The 23194-nt window shown below is 35.8% G+C and overlaps 1 protein-coding gene across 1 annotated transcript in view; it reads left to right on the top strand.

Annotated features, from left to right (window-relative positions):
* TNKS (tankyrase) overlaps positions 1 to 23194 on the top strand; it is a 203089-nt gene that overhangs the window by 139378 nt on the left and 40517 nt on the right. The window contains exons 10-17 of the mRNA XM_053578550.1: positions 853 to 944; positions 1037 to 1115; positions 6478 to 6649; positions 9932 to 10011; positions 12179 to 12324; positions 14264 to 14429; positions 16540 to 16759; positions 17020 to 17129. Of these exons, the coding sequence (XP_053434525.1) occupies positions 853 to 944; positions 1037 to 1115; positions 6478 to 6649; positions 9932 to 10011; positions 12179 to 12324; positions 14264 to 14429; positions 16540 to 16759; positions 17020 to 17129 (1065 nt within the window). The remainder of the gene's footprint in view (positions 1 to 852; positions 945 to 1036; positions 1116 to 6477; positions 6650 to 9931; positions 10012 to 12178; positions 12325 to 14263; positions 14430 to 16539; positions 16760 to 17019; positions 17130 to 23194) is intronic.

Genomic DNA, 23194 nt, shown 5'->3' with positions numbered 1-23194 from the left:
GTGATTTAGAACGTAAGCGTGTGTAATGGCCGTATCACAGACCTCTGAGCGTGCTTTAGTTAGTCCTTGTACATGTGTCTGGTGCAGCAAGGTTAGGTTTGAGTCAATATCTGCTGAAAATAACATTAAAAGATTCACCAAACTGAAATGAAGCCACTGTACGTCCACTTCCATGTCTGTCTCTTTACTGGGATTCATTCAGATGCATTCACGCTAACACAGCATTATGCCGGGAGATACACAAAGCTGCAGAATAAACCAGACTCACTTTTTCAGAGTATTCATTTTATTCAGTTGTAAGGAGTTTTTTATTTTTAAAATTTTAATTCAAACAGTAAAATGAAACAACACAAAAATTGTTTACAAAACATAAAATTACTGATAACATTTCTTTCTCTAAACTGCTTCAAGTTCATCACTTCTTGTCAGTCCTTGGGAACATAAGCTTACCCACCCATAGTGCTGGGAGTACCTCTGTGGAAGCGTGTGGGGAGGATTGACTTGTATGCTGATAGCCTGATAAAAGAGTGAGTAATTTAGGTAGAGATTTCTAAGCTCTGAAGATGCAATATTCTGATTCCTTCGATGGAATATGCATTGAATAATTATTCATCATCCAAGCAAAAAGAAATGTGTCTCAGTACTTAACTAAGAGCATAACTTCACCTTGATTTACAGGCTCATGTTTTGTTACCTTCATTGTATTTAGAGGGAATATTGATCATCTGCATAATTTAAAACATAAGAATGTTGTGATACTCTTTGAGATAACAGTGTTTTTCATAGTCAGCAGATGAGATGTGCCTTTGAAAAGAAACTTACTTTATTAACTGAGTTGTGTTTACTTTATAGCACTGTGCTGTGGCCTCCCTGCATCCCAAACGAAAACAAGTTACAGAACTGTTGCTTAGAAAAGGAGCAAACGTTAATGAAAAAAATAAAGAGTAAGTGTAATTGCAGAACAAGCCCTTCAATTGTTAAAGAAGAAATACAATAAAAAAGTGAAAGTCACTTTTCCCTTTTCTCTTCTCCATAGTTTCATGACCCCGCTGCATGTTGCAGCAGAAAGAGCTCACAATGATGTCATGGAAGTTCTGCATAAGCACGGAGCCAAGGTGAGGGCACAGCTGATGTGAAGGACCCACGCACACTGAGCGGCGGGCTGCTCTTTTCTCCCTGATTTTCTGAAGAAAGTAGTTTTATAGAAGGCTATTAGCTTATATTTGAGCTCATAGATTCTCTTATAGAGCTAATTTAAATCTTGTTTCTAAGAAAAGTAATTACCCATGTTTCCTGGTCTTTTACTGTCACTCTTTAAAGCAGCAAAATGTAGCTACAGTCATTTGAAAAAGATTTCAACTTTACATTATTTTAGTTAATACTACAATTGATATATTTTGGTAGTCAACATTTTCAATGATAGTTTATCAGAAAATAATTTACATTAAATAATGGAGTCAGAATAGTTCTTATTGTAAGAAACAGTTATATTCCTTCAAATTGATAATGATAATAATTTTTTCAACTTCTACGCCAAAAAAATATGAAATGTTGAATAACGTTTTATTGGCATTATTTGAACGGTAACATCTGAAACTCTCTGATGAATCATTGGAAGAAGGAAGCATATTGATTATTTTTTAGAAAAGACTTGAACTTGCAAATGTTTTAATCCCCAAGAGTGTACATTTTTAAGCAATAGTCTCTAAAATAGGATACAGATACCACTTGTATGTAGAGGGTACAAGATGAGCTCCATTGGGAGCAAGGGAAAAAAATTAGAATTTTAGGGTGGCGCCTGTGGCTCAGTCGGTAAGGCGCCGGCCCCATATACTGAGGGTGGCGGGTTCAAACCCGGCCCCGGCCAAAACTGCAACCAAAAAATAGCCGAGCGTTGTGGCGGGCGCCTGTAGTCCCAGCTACTCGGGAGGCTGAGGCAAGAGAATCGCTTAAGCCCAGGAGTTGGAGGTTGCTGTGAGCTGTGTGATGCGTGACGCCACGGCACTCTACTGAGGGCCATAAAGTGAGACTCTGTCTCTACAAAAAAAAAAAAAAAAAAAAATTAGAATTTTAATTTATAATTTTTTATTTAAAAATAAAGAAATTAAGGCCAGGTACAGTAGCTCATGCCTATAATCCTAACACTTTGGGAGGCTGAGGCAGGAGGATTGCTTGAGCTCAGGAGTTTGAAACTTGCCTGAGCAAAATATACAAAATCTCACCTCCACAAAAACAAAAAAATCAGGCAGTCATGGTGATGTGCAACTTGGGAAGCTGAGACAGGGAGAATCACTTGAGACCGGGAGTTGGAGGTTGCAGTAAGCTATGATCGTGCCACTGGACTCTAGCAGCGGGGTGAGAGAGACCCTAAGGTATGTGATCCAAAAATTTGTATATCACTACTTCAAAAGAGCATTTGATGGGTTTTTCTGAGACAGAGTCTCACTATGTTGCCCTTGGTAGAGTGCTGTGGTGTCACAACTCACAGCAACCTCAAACTCTTGGGCTTAAGCAGTTCTCTTGCCTCAGCCTCCCAAGGAGCAGGGACTACAGACACCCACCACAATGCCTGCTATTTTTGTTGCAGTTGCCATTGTTTCTAGCTGTCTTGGACTGGGTTTGAACCCACCAGTCTTGGTGTATGTTGCTGGCACTGTAACCACTGTGCTATGGGCACCGAGCCAGGCATTTGATGTTTTTTTTTTTTTTTTTGCAGTTTTTGGCTGAGGCTGGGTTTGAACCCGCCACCTCCGGCATCTGGGGCCGGTGCCCTACTCCTTGAGCCACAGGCGGCATTTGATGTTTTTAATTAAAATATCAAGGCAAGCTAGAATAAAAGGGAACATAGGTCTGTAAATGTAGGTACAACTACTGCATTGTTGTGTAAGTAATGTCTTGTTGCTCTGTCAAGCAAAAAATACTCACCTAAAGTGAGCTTTCTGCCACATTTAGGAACATCGTGTGTGTATCATTGACTTGCTTTGTGAATAGTTTATGACATTTATAATGCTCTTGAAAAATTATTAATAATGTCCTTCATTTTGGGAAAATAGTTTCTGTTTATTATCTCCCATGTTACATTTTATTTCATAAAGGTTCAGTGAAAAATAACATTGTTTTACAACCTGTTCTCGTCGGCCTTTTTGTAGGTCTGTGGTTCTCAGTCTTTATCTGCCGAGCGTGTGCACAACACGTTTCCATGTGAACACCCTGCCAGTGGTGTGGACTGACTCTGAGACTGGTGTCCTCTCTGTTCTTTCTACTGTAGTTCATCTAAATTGAGAACTCAGTTGTGAACCAAGAGACACCAATTGCCATTGATAGATACCAAATGCCGCATCAACTCCCATTTGCCTATTCTCCTGTTTCAAGGCAGGACGCTGTCCCTCAGGTGTGGTATATCTGGTGATTAATGTGTTAGTAAAAACTCCCTATATAAAACCCATTTAGCTGCGATTGGGCCACAGTTTTTATGTGCTTAGCATTTTCTTTCTGGAGAACTTATGGCTTGTTTGGTTTCGGGCAACTTGTGGTTTCCATTTGATTCTAAAAGCACCTTCTGACCTGTACCACCACTTCTTTATTAGGACTTAGCCCCCTTACACGGCTTCTACAACTTTCCCATCTTCCCTTCTTGAGGATCAATTTCTCAGGCTGAGGCAGAAGAATTTGAAAGGGAGGGCTAATTAATTACCATTAACTAATTTATCTTACTTAGTCAAACATTCTTTTGCCTAAAGCTTGGTGATAAATGCAAAGTTCAGATTCCCTGAGCACATTAACCTAAACATCTTGCCCATATAATAAGCTAGATAACTATATTTGTGTTTAGAATCCTCCACTTTCTAGTTTTGTGACCCTGTACTAAATTTCCCTGAGTCTCAGTTGTCTTATCAGTGACATGTGGACAAAAACCTCCCCTGCAAGTTTAATTTTTTAAATGAAATAAGAATTTTTTAAAAGAAATGAGAAAATTTTTTAAATGATATACATATGCTTATATATATCAGTATGTAGTATAGGGCATAACACACAGTGTTTCCTTGTGAGTATGAGCATTTTTCCCTTATTTGTCTTTTCAAATGTTTTTGTACTGTGCATTTCCCTTTAATTATCTGAATTTTTGTATAAGACATATATATAAACCCTTTGTAATTAGTTTTGATCCACTAACTCAACAAATATTGGCATGTAAAATCCTCAAGACTGCAGGATACTGTGGGAAACACCAATTTGACATATCTTCCTCATCATCAAGTTAACACAATTACCAAACTTGATTCTAATTCTGAATCAATTTAGCGGCATTAGTATTGAAGAAGGAAGAGAAAGGTGAAAGCCACTTAGGGAGTAATGATCGCATTACTTGGAAATGAATTGAGTGTTAGAATGGACTTACAATATATGGTGGTACAATAAAAGATAGAGAGAAACACTGGTTTTCTCTGTCTTGATGATAATTTTAACCCTGGAGTTGATGTGCTAGAGGGACATTTAGTAAAACTGGCTGTTGGAAAGATGGCCCTAGAGTATGAAAGAGAGGTTAGTTTTAGGTCCAGGATTAGAAAGGTCTGTTGGTGAGTCTTTGGCATGAGAATGAGTAGGGTCTCTCGTAGGGAAAGCATGGAAATACGAGTTGAGAGTTAAGGAGAGTTGAGAGTTAAGCATTTTATATGCTTGGAAGAGGAAATGGTGAAGTCTCATGGTGTCTGCTGCATGAAACAGGAGTATCAAGAAGGAGCACCTTCCTAAAATGGGGTCTGGTATAATCTGACAAAACTGGAGGATGCAGGCCCATCAGCCTGTAACGAAAAATGACAGCAGAAAGGAAGATGCCATCAGAGTAAACTACAGATGGTTTTAAATGACATACTGAGAGATTCGATGTTATTTGAAGGTACTGAAAAGTCCTTCTTCTGCGTTGAGTAATAACTTGGTAAGAGCTGTATTTTAGAGGAGTAATTCTCCAACCATGTTCCCATGAGTTAGCAAGCTGGATTGGTAGTTTTCATTACTGTAATTGAATAATATAGTGTATCTCTAACCTACAAACAATATTAACGATTAGAATGTACACAATTTTAAATTTTTCTTGTGTGATAAAGAAGTAACAAAGAAGTAAAAGCTCAAGTTTTGTTTGGCAGCTTGTGTTTCCCATTGATAAATGCTAATGGCTATGCTTTTGAGTTGCTATGTATATGCAGTCTTTTTTTTTCTGCTGGCAAAAGTGATAGAACTAAATATGTTGATACTTTGTAGTGACTTTTGTTAAAGACCATTTGTAATTTAGATGAACCCTTACCTGTACAAGTATAACAGCCTTACTGGTAATGATAAAAGACTGGAGATAGGAAGATCAATCATCTCAAATCCTTTCTTTTCTTAACTTTGTATTTTGTGGGTGGGCACAAACATTTTGAATACCAACCAGTATATAATTGAGAAATTGCTATTTGCTCTTAGCAGCAGATTTCGAGAGGACTCAGAAGTTCTGTATAATACAGTTCATATTCTCAATAACCTTAGTTTAACTTGATGAAAACTACTCTAGTGTTATAATTCTGTGACAGTTGTGTGTTTAATTGACATTGGTGTTCAGAAAGGGAGCAGTCGTCAAGACTTCTTCTTTTTTTTTATTGTTGGGGATTCATTGAGGGTAGTTGTCAAGACTTCTTAGAGGTAGGGAGACCTGCACTGGATCTCATAGTCAATGCAGAGGGCAGGTAGAGGGTTCCACGTACAATGCACATGGTCTTTCATCTGACTGTAGTAGTGGGTGTGTATTAGGATATTCTGGAAGATTAAGTTAGGATCAGTTAGGTGTGACCAAATCGTGAATACAATCCCAAAGTTTAATATTGTCTTAAACAATCTTCAAATTAGCTAAATTATTATTCTTTCTTTATATAACTCTTCAAAGTTTTAAAAAGGAACATTTGACTCTTCAAATTGTTTTTTTGGTTTAATGTGTCTGTAGTTCAACTAGGGTGTTTCTATAATTAGTCATTCCTTAGAATTAGAAAACAAATGTAATCAACTATTTTGACAATCTGTGCGTACCTATTCTGTTATCTTTATTTTCTGAGAATAAGTTTGGTAAAATCCATTCATTCAAAAGTATTTGGTGAGCATCTTCATTGTGGCTAGCAGTGAACACCAGAGGATAGTCTCTGCCCTTATAGGCCTTATATTCTATTAATTGTTGTCAAGGGAAATGGCAGGGAATGGGAAGTGGGCATGAAAATGGTCATTTAAAGAAGAGAGGACTATGTTGTAATTTGCAATTAAGTGGCCAGAAAGGGTTAACTAAAAAGATACTTCCTCAGAACCAGTGAGCAAAAGTTAACAATGAATATCTCTGACAATTCTCTAAAAGCTTTAACAATTGGTTTTTCTCATAAGAATATATTTGCTTGGATATGACAGGGAACAAAAAGAAATGCTCCATCTCTTGTGCTCACTCAATGATGTTTTTAGATGAATGCACTGGATACCCTTGGTCAGACTGCTTTGCACCGAGCTGCCCTAGCAGGTCACCTGCAGACCTGCCGCCTCCTGCTGAGCTATGGCTCTGATCCCTCCATCATCTCCTTACAAGGCTTTACAGCTGCGCAAATGGGAAGCGAGGCAGTGCAGCAGATTCTAAGTGGTGAGTTCTGATAGATAAGCGGTGTGTGATACGCCTTTTATTCCATCTCCGCTGAATACACAAGCAAACTTTGCCATGTTTTCTTTGCCTTTTCTTGCTTGTAGTTTACCTGAGGCCTTCCACATGTTCCTTTATTTGTTAGGGTAAGGCAGGTAAGAGAAGGAAGCAAGTACACTTTTTAATTTTTTTAGTTTTAAATTGAAAACCTAATTCATGAATGTTATGACTTAAAAGTTCATAAACAGTATAGAATTATGGTAGCTATAAAATTTATCAAATAGAGAAAATTACAAATCATTTATATGGTAATGACCTTTAATTCTTATGTATAATATTCTCATCTTTTTGTAATTCTTAATTAACTTCATTGCACTATTATGAAATTATCTTGTCTTTGCCTATTTAAATTAAAATTGTAAAATCTTGCTGAACGTTGCAGTGTCTGCCCAGTACAGCGTTAGATATTTTAATTACCTGTACTTAGTTTATCGAGGGAGAGCAAACATAAACTGATAGGAGAATAAACTCTGGCTTCGTAAGTCCCCAAATTAGAGGGAATTACAGTGAACCTACTAAAAAATGATAAAATAGATTCAAAAGAAATTTAGTATAAATGATTCTTTTCCCAATCTTTTAATTTTGTCTATGGATTATATCTGCAAAGTAATAACATAACAAACTAGAAATGTAAGATGGACAAGGCCACAGACTGGGAATCCAAAGTCCTGGTTATCTTTTCCTCCCTCTACCCCCAGTAGTTTCTAACTCCGTCAGGCACAGTGCTGCCTTTTTATAATGAATATTTGATGGCATCCCCTTTACTATTGAGAAATGAAACTCATAGATATGTGGTTTATTACAAACGTTTTAAGATAGAAACATAAAATCCTTGCAGACAAGTGAAGCCCTCCCAGCAACAATGAAAAGTTGACCAAGTTGAAACTTATATAGGTGAATCAGAAAGGATGCTGTTGACTGTGTTTCTTGAAAGTAAAATAATGGACCATAACACAGGCTTGTAGCAAAACTTTCATAGTGACCCACATAAAATGACCTAACTATACAGGTATCTTCCCAAAACCTGTATGAAATACCCAAACTATAATAGAATGTAACGTGTAATTATTAATGTAACTGCTTGGGCATGAGTACACTAGGAGTAAAAGAAATTATTCCCATAAATTTCTAAAGCCCCTCCCCCCCCCCACCAAACAGCCCACTTGAGAAGCATTGCTATTTGCTTCCAAGGCCTATAGAGATTTTGATATGTGTGTGTTGTCAGAGCTGGGTCAGAGCTAAACAGCCTCATAAAACTAATTGTACAATATTGTGAAAACTTTTGAGGGCTTACTTTTTCAGCTCTAGTTTATTCTTAGATGGTGATCATTCTACTTCAGTCTTAGGTGATGATTTTTATTGAGAACCACTGAATTTTAAGTTAATTTCTTATGCATTTAACCACAAATGAGGCAAACATATAGCTATTGCATCAAAATTTATAATACTGTGCATAATTTTTAGACAGAATTAACAAAATGGAGAAGAAAGGATTGAATAAATCAAGCAGATTAGATCCATCTGCTTTTAAAATGTCTTCTACATGAATGCCTTTGGAATATATGAGTTCTGGAAAAAGAAAATTAAATACTGAATTACAAATGAAACATTTTTCTTTAATTATTTGGAAAATTCTGCTTTCAAAATTGATTTTTAAAATAAGATATTATATAGATAATTAAATGCTTAATTTAGGACATGTGAGAACTTTTTAGTTTAATTTTTCATATTTTTTTCATCTGGATAACTAATACAAACAAAAATATATGGTAACGTGTTGCCCCTTTTCTGCTAAGTATTATTATGATCAAATAGTTTATCTGCCATTAAAGAATTCTTAGAGTTTATTCTGTAAAAGCCACTCTCCTGAACAAATCACTTTAGACTAGAAATACTAAAATATTTCTTATGAAATCTATTTTTTTTTTTTAATTTTATTTACTTTTTTTTTTTTGAGACAGAGTCTCACTCTGTTGACTTCAATAAAGCACTGTGGTGTCACAGCTCACAGCAACCTCCCAACTCTTGGGCTTAAGTGATTCTCTTGCCTCAGCCTCCCAAGTAGCTGGGACTACAGGTGCCTGCCACAAGGCCCAGCTATTTTTTGTTGTTATTGTGGTTGTTATTGTTTAGCAGGGCCCCAGCCAAACCCGCCAGCCCTGGTGTAGGTGGCTGGTGCCCTAAACACTGAGCTCTGGGCGCCAAGCCATTCTTCTGAAATCTGAGACCTTTCATAGCATCACTTGATCTTCCCACAGTCTTAAATCTTCTAACTTTCACTTTATAAGTGAGAAACTAAGCTGTTGCATGATTTGTCCAAAGTTACAGATAACAGAGCATAATGTGGGCCTCCTGGAGCTCAGTCCTTTTGTGTTGTGCGTGTGCCCATTTAAAAACCACATTTAATGCCCATAAGCATGCTTTGGTTGATACATTAGAAATTATTTTCTTTAAAAACCTGTTTTGGGGCCAGTGTGAAATGCATTTTTGGTTTCTTTGTAGAGGATTATTCAAAATACCTCCTTTGTTAGCCTCTAAATTTAATAGCCCCATTTAATTATATTATTTTTAGCACTGATACCATACCTTTCAGTTATACAGACATTTTAAATTGCATTTCCCTAAAGCCATTCAATAAATGTGAATTAAACAAATGTCTGTTTCGGTAGGCCTTTTGTTCACTGATTATACTAAGATCATTTTGATTTCAGGAGTAGTACTTCTGTTTTATATTGAAGTCATTGAGACTAAAAAGAAAAATTAAACCTTGAGTACCAAAAGTCAAGTGGCTTCCCTGGATTTATATAATAAACCTGTGGCATTAGAAGATAAGGAGATTCCAGCAAGAAAAATCCAAATCCGTGGCAAAGCTTTGCTACAACACTTTGTGAAACCAATATATCATAAAAATGTTGTTGATCTTCTGGTCATAGGTTTTCTTACTTCCGTTTGCCAAATTTGTGAGCAGCAAATTTGAGGGGTGGAGCAGTAGCGATAGAAAGGGATTTGCATATACTGGAATTTATTTAAATTTGGTTTAGGATGAGATGGATATAGATTTAAATAAGAAAACACTTCTTACCTAAAAAGATTGGGGAAACTCCTATATTAGACCTCAGAAATTTTTGATCCTTTAATCTTCTTCAACTTACCAAGTAATTTTTCCTCCTTAACTACTCAGAGATGGTTGAAGAACCCCCAGTAACCTTCCCTTTCTTTGTGCAGAAAGTACACCGATACGCACTTCTGATGTTGATTATCGACTCTTAGAGGCATCTAAAGCTGGAGACTTGGAAACTGTGAAGGTAAGACAGTGCTCTTAATGTCTCGGATGGCACTGTTGAGTTCTGCTAACTAATTCTTTTTAAGCTTCTAAGAATGACTTCTCAAATCCTAACAAAAAGGATGGGCAAAGAAGACTCATAGGCAGGAAAAAGCCTTCATAGTAAACACACACGCACGCACATACACACGCACTTTTTAGTCATTTTTTTTCAGGTTGCAAGAAAGCACTTTTAATTTCACTTACAATAATTAAAATGATATTTTTGGCCCCATTAATAAATATATAAACTAGCTCAAGCCCAAATATTAGTAGGTTAACATTTGAAATGATGTTTCTTGATACATTCCCAAAGATTTACACATTTATTATAGGAAAACATTCTTGCGATCCCTCAGCCATTGTAATTATCATGTGCAGTAGGTGGATTTTTCTTTATATGTAACTCTACTTGCCAAGAAAATTTTATGAATCTCTAATAAGAACCAGTGGTTATAGATTTAACCCTAACAAAGTACCATAGACTTGGTAATTTATAAGGAATAAAAATTTATTTCTCACAGTTCTAGAATCTGGGAAGTCCAGGATCCAGGAACTGGCAGGTCTGGTTTCTGCTGGGGATCACTTAAGCTTTGTCTCTGCTTTTAAGATGGAGCCTTGTTGCTCCATTTTACAGAGGGAGCAAATGCCGTATTTTCACATGGCAGAAGGCAAAAAAGGCCAAATGCTGTATGCAGCAGCTATTATAAGGACTGTAATATTACTCATCAGGGAGGAACCATCATGAACTAAACACCTGCTAAAGGCCCTCCATACTACTACTGCAACAGGGATTAAGTGTCAGCACGAATTTGGGGAGGGCACAAACTTTGAACCGTAGCATCCCTACTCAGTATATTAGTAGAAATAGAGATCTTTTCAGGTTCTTAGTTTTTCTCTTATAATAATAGCTTATTACAGTGACAGGAGAACAGTAAATCTGGTAAATGGGTGAAAAGCCGCCCCTGTTCTACCTTGTACTCTGTCACTATGTTCTCTGCTTTATTTGCCCTTTCTGATTCTCATTACCTTTCTTACTGTTTCCTTGAAGTTAGATCATTAAGAAAGTGAGCAATGATGTATGATGGAGCATAAAGACCAAGAAATTAAAAATCAGTAAAACAGTGTGAGTCTTTATGGGGGGTATTCTACCCCTTACCAGCTCCTTGAAAAGGATAAGTCACTTAAGGTCTCTGAGACGTGGTTTATTTATCTGTAAAATGAAGATAATGATCAACTTCATATACAGGGTGGCCATAAAGTTCACGTGCAGTTTAAAATTGCACACTATTTCAAATTGCACGTAAACTTTATGGCCACCCTGTGTAATAACCCCCTCCGAAAGAATATCATGCTGTTTATAAACTGTAAATTATTTAAATGTTGTCATTATTACATAGTCTATATCTTGCTGCCAGTGACACAACCTTTCATTGCTTACTTTGCTTCCTACTGCTTTGTAAACAAAATTTAGCTTATAATTTGGGTTTTGCTGAAATGGTAGCATTCAAAGAAAAGGAGACAAAAGCGATATAGAGGACATCTCTGTGGGAGATGAAAGTAAAGGCCAAAAACTAGAGTATGATTAAAATCAGTTTGACTTGTAAATTTAACAAATAACTCCCCCAAATCAAGTAAAGCACCGTTAGATCATAGGGCCAAGTGAGTGGCCCAAGCAGAAAAATAAATTTTTCTAGAGCCTTTTTGCTTTCTTGATCCACATTAGAGAAGACAAGAGCTCTCTACTTCTCTAGTCAACTGGGGAAGGTCTTACTTGAAAGACTGGCTGAGAGCATGCTAGAACAAGCGGATACGCTATGACGGACAGTCCCAGGGTGAAGAGGCTCATAAAGATGAAATAGCAAGGCATTGTTTGCTGTACTGTCAGTTTTTCTGTTTGATTAAAACTTTGATCAGGAAATGTTGAAAAAGATTAAATTACTTTGTATGTAGTAAAAGTACTTTTAGTCACTATAAAGCTAAGCATAATGTTGATTTTTAAACATCATTGGTATTACCTAATAATCTTAGGAAATAAATATTCATTAGAAAATTATAATTTATCCAAGAGCCTTTATTATTTGGAGCAAAATCTGTGAATAAATATTAATGTTCTTTTTGTGTTTGTCTGTGTATGTGCACCATAAAAGCAACTTTGCAGCCCTCAAAATGTGAATTGCAGAGATTTAGAGGGCCGACACTCCACACCCCTGCACTTCGCGGCAGGCTACAATCGCGTGTCTGTCGTGGAGTACCTTCTGCACCACGGTGCTGACGTCCATGCCAAAGACAAAGGGTACGTGTTGGAATCTAGCTGTTTGGGATTTATTCTCTTCATATTTTGGGGAGGAAAAAGGTTTTAAATAATTTTGAAATCTTATATTTTTTTCCCCTATTAAAAAAGTAATGTATGTTTTTTGTTTAAAAGGTAAGTTAAAGGATTCTGGAAGTATACAGTACAGACCGTGAAAATTCCCTGTCAGCCTACCCCCTAGAGATATAACATTAAAATTTTGTATGTAATTATCCAGATATTCTAAATGTATGTGCTAGTGTAAGTGTCGTGTGGTGGTGGTTTTTAACACAAATGATGGTAGTCATTTTATTTAGTCTTTGTGATTTCCTTTCCATCTAGTAGTATTTCTTGAATGTCTTTCCATATTCATAGTTTATTTCATCCTTTTAATGCCAATATATACTATTTTATTATTTTATACAAATATTTTATAGTTTTATACAGTTTAAAAGTTATTACTTATCCACAGTTTTTTGCTATTAAAAATGTATACTCTTGTCCAAAAAAAAGTTGCCCATCCCAAGGTCACCGGTATTACTAGGAATATAATTTTATTTTTACCACTTTAGATATCGTATATTTTTATATTAGTTTGCTAGATTATTTGAATTCATCTAGACAAAGCTTAAAGCAGCCACAGAAGCTACTTAAAAATGTGACAAGAGAATTTTAACTAATATGAATCTCCATATTCTGAGTTCATTTCATACCATCTTCAAGTAAGCCAGCACCTTTCTGTGCAATTGCATAATAGAGAATAGTAGACTAAACAGGTAAAGCTTCAAGTAACCATCATGTGTTTATTTATCCTTTTAAAGGTGCACATCAGACACGAACATTCAATAACAATATTAGTAATTCCTTCAAAGTGCTATAAAACATTGGACAGCATTCAACATTTGTTTCTATTACCCATTTTGGCATTTTGCATATTTCATTGCAAAACAACAAAAAAAGGCATTTGATCTCATTGTTTTTGCCCTGTCTTAATTAAGTGTAACTTATTCTTTTGATGCATCCTGTTTTTTTTTGGAACATCTTTCGGCTTTTTAGAATGTCAGCTAAATCAGAACTTAGAGTCATGTCAGAATATGTGTAGTTTCCTTATTTCTTATTTGACTGGAATTTTTAATTGATGTCAGCATTTTTCTTCCTGAATACTTTTCTGAATCACTTGGATTGTATGTTTTCATTGCTTGGCACCTCAATGTTTAAGCCTATGCACAGAAACCACCGCTGAATCATTATGATTTTTAAAATAAAAAAAAATAAAGGGTAGAACTTATCTACATAAGTTGAATTGCATTATATACTTTGTAAGTGCATAATTTTTCATTAGTAAAATTAAATGGAAGAAAACCTGAGACATGATAAAGCCAGATTATTGATTAGTTATTTCTGAAATCACTTTATAGTAACTTATATCAATAAGGTGAAAATCTGAATTAAAAGTATTGTGATGGAGCTTTATCTCATGCATATGTGAATATGTATACATATATAATATTGTAAGGATAAGGATTGCTTTAACATACATATCCATCCACCCAAAACGTATAAAAAGTCCTTACATTGAAAAGACATTTTTGAAATCATTAATCCTTATTTAAAAATGGATGATTATTTCTTAAAGAACAGAAAAGAACTGTTTCTTTTTAAGTAGTATTCAGTATAATCAGTGTATTAGAAGAATAGGATTTCAGTAGAACCTCCATAGTTGACCACCTCCTTAAGTTGACCCGATTTTCATAGACTAGACATGCACCACATGTACGTATTAGTAGAGTAGGCCTAGTTCCTTATGTTGACCACCTCTTTATGTTAACCAATTTATAACAGTCTCATGGGACTTACAGAGTTTCTACTGTACTTTTATTATAAGAATCATTTTAACTCAAAGATTTGTTTTATGACTTTAAGATAATTTTCTTTTGTTTAGCGGCTTGGTGCCCCTTCATAATGCCTGTTCATATGGACACTATGAGGTAGCTGAGCTTTTAGTAAGGCACGGGGCTTCTGTGAATGTGGCGGACTTGTGGAAATTTACCCCTCTACATGAAGCAGCAGCTAAAGGAAAATATGAAATCTGCAAGCTCCTTTTAAAAGTATGTAGTTAAAAAAGTTATAAAAATTAAGTAATTGTATCATATTTTGGTTATTACTTGAAATGAAATCGGGAGTGTTTTATCCTATTAAGAATAATAAGTGCCACAGAGACTGCATTTTCTGTTTTGTTTTTTGTGGGGTGGGGTGGGGAGAGAGCATCTCAAGCTGTCACCCTGGGTAGAGTGCCGTGGCATCATAGTTTACAGTGACCTCTACCTCTTGGGCTTAAGCGATTCTCTCGCCTCATCCTCCCAAGTAGCTGGGACTACAGGCGCCTGCCACAACGCCCGGCTATTTTTTGGTTGTAGTTGTCATTGTTGTTTGGCAGGCCTGGGCTGGATTTGAACCCGCCAAATCCGGTGTATGTGGCTGGTGCCCTAGCCACTGAGCTACAGGCGCTGAGCCCCGGCTATTTTTTATTTATTTATTTATTTTTGGTTATAGTTGTTGTCGTTTGGCAAGCCCAGGCTGGATTCAAACTTGCCAGCTTCTGTGTAAGTGGCTGGCGCCCTAGCTGCTGAGCTACAGGTGCTGAGCCTGCATTTTTTGTTTTACAGGAGACCATTTACATGTGTTACCGTGATATTTACTTATCTTTGAGTAGTGCTGAAGTGAATTTCAGAACTTTTTTGATTAAATGCATGTCATCAAAGTAGGGTTTGGAAAGAGTTGAAATCATTTGGATTGCTTATACTTTCAGTATTAATATCAGAATTCAGTATTAATATCAGAAAAAAATATGCAAGGAGAAACAAGTTTTTCCATCAAGTTGACTTTTTTCTTACTGGATATTTTATTATTATGGAACTCATTCTTCATTATTAAAAATTATTTAATCATTTTATCTTAGAACTAAATATCAGATTTTAAATATAAATTTATCTCTAAACAAAATTATTCATACAGATTTTGAGGATATGTAAAATAGTAATGTCAAATAGTAAAAACTAGTAGTTATATGAAACTAATGATAACTTTATATTCCTTTTAAGTTAAAATATTTTTAAAATGACCAGACATACATATTTGTGGTTTTTTCTTTTTATTTAAACTAGAGGAAAAAAGGTTCTCATTAGATATATGTAAAATTATTCTCCCATCACTTTTATGGTATTGAAGATATATGTGTATATATATATAGAGAGAGATAGATAGATAGATATTATTTTATTTTATTGACAGTGTATCACTTTGTCACTCTTGGTAGAGTGCCATGGTGTGATGCCTGACAGCAACCTCACACCTCAAACTCTTGGGCTCAAGTGATCCACTTGCCTCAGCCTCCCAACTAGTTGGGACTAGAGTTGCCTGCCACCACACCCAGCTCCTTTTTTAGAGATGGGGTCTCACTCTTGCTTAGGCTGGTCTTTAACTCCTGAGCTCAGGCAATCCACCCGCCTTGGCCTCCCAGAGAGCTGAGAGTACAGGCATGAGCCACCGCGCCCAGCCTGAATATACTCTGATAAGTTGAAAAGAACACTATATTTAATACTCATTTTTATTGTCACTGGTTGGTAAGAAATAACTTCTAGGGCATTGTGAATCAATTGTCTAGCTTGGCTTATTTTTAATTTCCACAGCAGTCTACATCAGGCCCATAATAAAAATTCTTTACATTTATTTACTTTATCTCATACATATTAGGCAATTACACTTTTAAAATCAGAGTAATTTTTAATACATTAGTACCTATTTTATGATAATGTATTGAGACTTACTATGAAAATATAAAAAAATTACTAAACTTTTTTTGTGGTGAAGGCATTTAGAATTAGGTACTTTTTTCACTTCCTTTTCTGTCGTCTTTTTCATAATATGTGTAAGTATCTTATGTAATTGAAGTCTGGTCAAAATTAATGTTCTTAAAAGGAAAAGTTTTCCAAAGATAACTGAAAGGCTGAGAAATAGTACATGACATGACAAGTGAAAGATGCTTAACACCCTCCTCTTCATCACCATCGATCTGGAGGCGTTGATTGAGTAGTAGTTAGAAAGCTGACCCAACATATTGCTGAATAGAGAAATAGCAAAATAAGTAAATACATGCATGCTGCCAGACCTACCTACAGAACATACAAGCCCCATTTGATTGGTTTTTCTTCTTTGTAGCATGGAGCAGATCCAACTAAAAAGAACAGAGATGGAAATACACCTCTGGATTTGGTAAAAGAAGGAGACACAGACATTCAGGACTTACTGAGAGGGGATGCTGCCTTGTTGGATGCTGCCAAAAAGGGCTGCCTGGCAAGAGTACAGAAGCTGTGCACCCCAGAGAACATCAACTGCAGAGACACCCAGGGCAGAAACTCTACTCCTTTGCACCTGGCAGGTAAGTGTCACCAGTGCTACCAAGTCTCCTTTTTATTTTTCTTGGGTACGTAATACAGTTTACTAGAAGATGAAGGCAATGCTAAAAGAGACTACTTAGTAAATACAAGGAATTGCTTATTATAAGTGCTCTCAATTTTGTGATATTAGTATTTTTTTTTAAACAAATGAACATTTTATGGTCCATATTATTTGTGTACATGTATGTATATTTTTCTTTTTAAACTGACATGTTTGCCTTCTTTTGTTTAACTCTAATAGCAGGCTACAACAACCTGGAAGTAGCTGAATATCTCCTAGAGCATGGAGCAGATGTTAATGCCCAGGACAAGGGGGGTTTAATTCCTCTTCATAATGCAGCATCTTACGGGGTGAGCTTGCTAAAGTTCTAGAAAACTTCCCTAACGTTTACTACTTTATTAAAATATGTACTGTGCACAAAGTAAGTAGATAATCTAACCAGTAGCATAGGTTAGTACAATTTTACTCTACTCAGAGCTTCTTCTTGCCTTCCTAGTTAAATTTAACTATGTTTTGGCCAATGACCATGCTTTTATAGTTTTTTGGTATATCCACATTATCTAGCACAGTAACAGGTGTGTAATGTGACTCAGTTAATATTTACGGATAAATGTATTTCTGGACTCTCCCTCAAGTAGGGTTTAGGAACTATAAAAACCTATGTAGGTTTGGAAATTATAATGGCTTAGTTTATTATCAGCATCTGAAAAACGTACAAGTCACTGGGCACCGTGATGCTCACCTGTAGTTCCAACTACTTGAGAGACTAAGGTAGGAAGATCACTTCAGCTCAGGAGTTTACAGCAAAATTACATTTCAAAAAAAATAAAAAAGTTCTAGTAGAGCAATTGGTATATATGATTTCATGGAGTTTGAGTTGCTAAAACCCCCCACTGCAAGTCCAGGGTCATTCTTTAAGTACTGTACCTGCAATGATCAGTTGTAAGAGGAAGAGGAATGCGTTGCAGGGCCTCACTGCAATTTCTTGGAACTGATTGACAGGAAGTAGCTAAGATCCCCTCAATCCTGATGGATCACTGCGGCGGAAATAGATGGAGGCTCCTGGTTGACTCTTCATCCACTTAATCCTTACTTCACGGTAAAAGTCCACAGTTGCAGGCGGTGCCTGTGGTTCAGTGGGTGGGGTGCCGGCTCCATATACCAAAGGTGGTGGGTTCGAACCCGGCCCCGGCCAAACTGCAACAAAAAAATAGCTGGGTGTTATGGTAGGTGCCTGTAGTCCCAGCTACTCAGGAGGCTGAGGCAAGAGAACCGCCTCAGCCCCAGAGTTGGAGGTTGCTTTGAGCTGTGACGTCACAGCACTCTACTGAGGGCTATAAAGTGAGACTCTGTCTCTTAAAAAAAAATCCACAGTTGCCAGATTGTGCCTACCAGGTGTTCTCACAGTTGAAATTGCTGTTAATGAGGATGGTTTCTAGATTTGCCAAAGGCTGACAAACTATAAATAGAAATTGAACTAAACACCTTGATCTCCGTGTTCTCTCTCCCTGCTATCTCCTCGCTTGCCTTCCATAATGAGACTGTCATCTTCTCAGACCCGTTCTGCAAAGACCAGGATTTCAGGGAGATGACAAATTGGAGTGGGAATACTGTGAGGAAAGCCAGCAATCCAGTTTTGAGTTGGTCTGTTAAGAAAGTCATAAATTAATTGAAACTATTATAGTTAATAAACATGTCATTAGTACTGAAATTCTTTTAAAACTGTAGTATTTAAAATTACCTTTCCAAAAATGATTATTCTTTTATTAAAATTATTAGATTTTTTTAACCTTTTTACACATAGGATTCTCAATTTCACTGAACAACAAATATTTCTACCAAAACCCTGGCATGCTTAATATTGACTGCTAATATGCTGCATATATATTTATGTATAATCCTATTACCCTTAATTTATACCTATGCATGTACTTAGGTGTCATTTGGAGGCAAATTTTCAGCACTTCCTTCTCTCCATATTGTACTCTACTAATCTCTTTACTTAGCTTCAGTTAAGGGTTTATAAAACTGATGGGATCAGTAGAACTTAGAGTCTCTTATCTTCTCTATAAACCTACTAATTTGTAAGGCTCAGTGGTGGCAGTTATAATAATGACCTATCTAATAAAGCTTAGATATCAACTGTGTAAACTACAGTAGATCCCATACATTGGATGTAAGGAAGTTCTGTCACCTCAATGTTCTTAGCTATCACAGAGGATAAAGAAAGTAAAATTCAATTCATAAAGTAAATATTTTAGGTTTTGATCCTAATTCTTCTGATGGAAAAAATGTTTAGCTGTTACTCTACATGTGTGTCATTTAACAACCAGTGTGGGGGGAATAAAATTTACTATGGGTCTCTTTTGCAGCTAGAGTAACGTGATGTGCAGGTCAGCGGTGTCTTAGTTCCTGCCTGCTTATAGCTGTCCTGCGTAATCTCCTGACCAGAAGCCCACTGTTCCATTTCTCATTACTTTATTTCACCATTTTCCATTATTACTGCTCTCCTTTTCTAATACCAAGTGAAAAAAAAAATGCACACATTTTATCACTGTTTCTTTTTATGCTTTCCTGTTTGTTAAATCTCTAATGGTTAGCTCTTCGTAAATGAAGGCAACTTAATGAGGTAAAAATGAACAGAACATTCTCTAGGCTATTTAGAGGGCATTTGACAGAGGTTTGGGTTAACTTTATTCAATCTAACCTTGTATTAAAGAATGCTAATGAGCTAGATAATGTGTTTATCACAGGTATTTTTCCGTCGTGGGTGGATTATTTGAGTCACTCTAAAAAAAATTCTTCATGTGTTAAGCTTAGAAATTCAAAAATTAAATGTTTGCGAGCCAATGACTATGAGCTGTTATTATTCACTGAAACCTTTATTTAGTGATTTCTTGACTTGTTTTGTTTTTATCATCACATTTTTCATGTGTGTAACCCACTCCCCTCAGTCATCTCTCCTGACACACGATGATTCTCAGTTGCCATCCTCCCCATTGAGAACCTCTGCTCTACTAAATGATTTTATTTAATGCCATTTGTAACCTTATAATCTGTTATCAGTAACCACATTGAATCAGTATTTCTCTTAATCTCAATTAATAGACTTAAAATAAAGATTGACGTTAAAACAGTGTAAAACTTTAAAAAGCTATTTTGTCTTCCCTTGGCTAAAGGGTAGGTACAACTATGTTTTAATTATCTGTAGGTATATAAACCTAGGTGTCTTTCTAAAGAAAGGAACCTAGGTTCCTTTTTATTCATTCTATACATATGCCTTGGCTGGATATTTAAATGAAATTATAGGGCTTCAGTCTTTATTTTTCTGTAAGGTGGCAAAACACTGGTTATGTTTTATTTATCCTGTGAATCTGATGATGCTTTATCTGGCCCGGCCATAGGCATTCATTTTAGAAAGTAGATGGTTTTGTGGCACTTGTCTGGAATAGAGGTTTTGTGGCCATATGTCTGGAATAGAGGTTTCTAAACTAAACATAGAGCAGTTACAGGTATAGCATTACCTAATGTCATCAGACTTGCTCCCATTTTCAGCTTGCCAGGGAAATGGCTTCTGTGTGATAGAAGGCATCTGTAGTGTAATAGAAAACCTAAACTTGAGATCTGGGATTGAGTCTTTACTCTTCTGTTCAATAACTCACGAGTCTTCAGCAAGTGCCTCAATTTTTCTAATCTTAATTTTTCTCACTAGTAAAAGTTGAATAGTTGAGTGCTAAGACCTTCTCACCAGGGTATTATGATGATCAAAAGAGACTGTGCATGTGGAATGTGCATTCTGTAATTGAAGGCCCAATGCAAGGTTATCTGATGTTAGTATTATAGAATGGCTTCCCACGGCTGATGCACTAAGCCAGTCAGAGTAAAGGCTGCATGTCACTTACGTCTTGCAGCCTAGGAATACTACCCGTGTGTATCAGCTCCGTGTCAGCGTTAGTCACAGATTAATTGACTAGCCTGGGGATAAAATAGTAATATGAGATATCTGTGAAACTACAAAAAGTTATTTACATGCTATTATTTATTGGTAATTGTTCTTTGGTGCATATTTACACCTTTTCTCTAAAGATCTCAATCTGCTCTCTGTCTTTGGGCCTTGCCCCCTCAGTTTTTCCAAATGGAAAAACATGTAGTTTAAGAAGCTTCAATAAAAGTTACAAGTTTCATGAGAGCCAATATGAATGGTGATATGCCCTTATTCTGGTTAGTGTTCTTTATACGAGTACTGTAATGCCTTGTACTATTTTTGAGTGCATATTTACGACACGGTTCATTTTTTGCTATTCAGTAAATGTAAAACATTGGCATTTATTTATTACCCCCAAACAAGTAATTTTCTCTTACAAGACTAAATCAATTAGCTGATTAATTTACTTTCTCAACTGTTTCATTTTCCAGGGTTTTCTCTAAAATACATAATATTTGGGAGATTTCATGGCATCATTGTAAGAAAGGCTCTGTATAATTAAATGGCTCTCACTGGAGCCCAAGCAGATTTCTTTTCCCCTTACTTCCCATCTTTTAAAAATTAAATTAAGGGCTTCTCAGTCTTTTTATGTTGTATTTGTCATAAAAATTATTTTGTCTTACAGCTGTATTATAAAACTATATTAAACTGGCGTTTTTAAACCGTCCAACAGAGTTCAGTTCCTTTTCTAAACCTTCCAGTTTAATATTTTGCTTTTATATAGTGTATGGAATAGAACTTGTTTATTGCACTGTCAGCCTTAAATTTTGGTTACTATTTTTGCCTCAGTGGTATAGCTGTTTGAAAAAATTAAACAGCTTAAGAATTGTGTTTTTAGTCTATTTGGGTAGTAATATACTCTTTCCTATTCATTGCCCTTTCAGACGTTTGTCAACAAATTTAACAAGCATGTAATTGCTTTCTGTAAGCATAACTATAAATTCAATATAAAGAAAGTTTAATAATACATTCCAGATATACAGTTCATTTGATACATACGTACACATTCACAAACACATAATTTTCCTGGGACTATCTAATTTTGGGAGCCTATGTAAATTATTCTACCAAATTGTATTATTCTGCAAATTAGCATGGGAGTAGAATAAAATAAATCATCAGAAACACTGTTCACATAGCTTATAACTTTACTGGGAAGAAGCTTGAAATGATTTTATGCTTTTGGATTAACTTAACAAAAATTACTGTCTTTGCTCTCTATATATCCTTTGAATAATCTTATGAATTAATCCTGTGAATTAAGGGAGATAAATTTGTAGGTTTGAGTTTAAGTGATTTTGATAGTACATGTGTATCACAAAGGATACATCTGTTTTCATCTTTTGTGTTAGAAAATCTAAAAATAATTCAACTGTAGAATCAGTTTTATGATGATATCATAATCCCCAAAGGATCACAAAACATAACCTGTTCTCAGAAGCCCTAAGCTGATTGTCTTATTCTGCTGCTTTTCTTTTCTTTTTCTTTATATTTTGGAGGAGGAAGACTTTATATTGTCAGCAAATGTGGAACTTTTCTTAGGAATTGACTGTCTATACCTTTAAATTTAATTTTCTTTTTGTTTTTTCCAAAAGTACACTTCCCCAAAGTTAGTAAATACAGATATTTGGGTTGCATAAAAAACTTTAATACTACCTCAGAAAAAGTGCCTGTTCTTTTTGCAGTGAATGTCTTCAAGAGTGCAGAGAAGATTACATCTTAAGGAAGTTATAAAGTAACATGCCTTAAGTTATATATTGGGATCTTTCTTTCTTCACCTTCCCTATCTCTTCCCACTCATAGAAACGTCCACTTGAAAAAAACTCAGTATATTTTAGTTGGCAGCAGCATGAGTTAGAAATACATTCCCATTTAATTACCAAAAATGATCCAAGTTATACCAAGAAATGTATTCATAGAGGACATAAATGTGCCAGTCACACAAAATTATAGAAATATGAAGTTGAAATAGATTTCAGAAACACTTTGGTGGTAACCAGCCTAACATCTTTAAATGTATTTATAAAAACATGCTAGTTATTTTTGGTATTCTTAAAGGCCTAATTGTTACATCAGTATTACCTATACATAATTGATTATCTTATTTTGGGAAGAAGCTAAAACCTTTTGCCATGCAGAGCTCTTATTATTTGAGAAAACCCATTCTCCTTGGAACTTCTGCTACACCGGCTTGTATGTCCTGCCTTTTGTAATTCTATAGTGCTTAGTTCTCTTCTCTCCCATTCTTCTTTGCCAAAATATTGTTGTTTTCAATGCATTAATCCCCCTTGCAATTGTCTTCCATATTCCTTTTCATAGTGAGTTCATTATTTACATTGATGAATCCTGTCTTCCACTTTGTAATCTCCCTAGAGTCCCTCCCTCTAATACCAGGCCTTTCATAGGAGTTGAGCAAATGTTTGTTTGGTG

The sequence above is a fragment of the Nycticebus coucang genome, chromosome 24 (genome assembly GCF_027406575.1).
Source record: "Nycticebus coucang isolate mNycCou1 chromosome 24, mNycCou1.pri, whole genome shotgun sequence".
Lineage (NCBI taxonomy): Eukaryota > Metazoa > Chordata > Mammalia > Primates > Lorisidae > Nycticebus > Nycticebus coucang.
The sequence above is the reverse complement of the archived record's forward strand: the minus strand, read 5'-3'. Positions and strand labels throughout refer to the sequence as shown.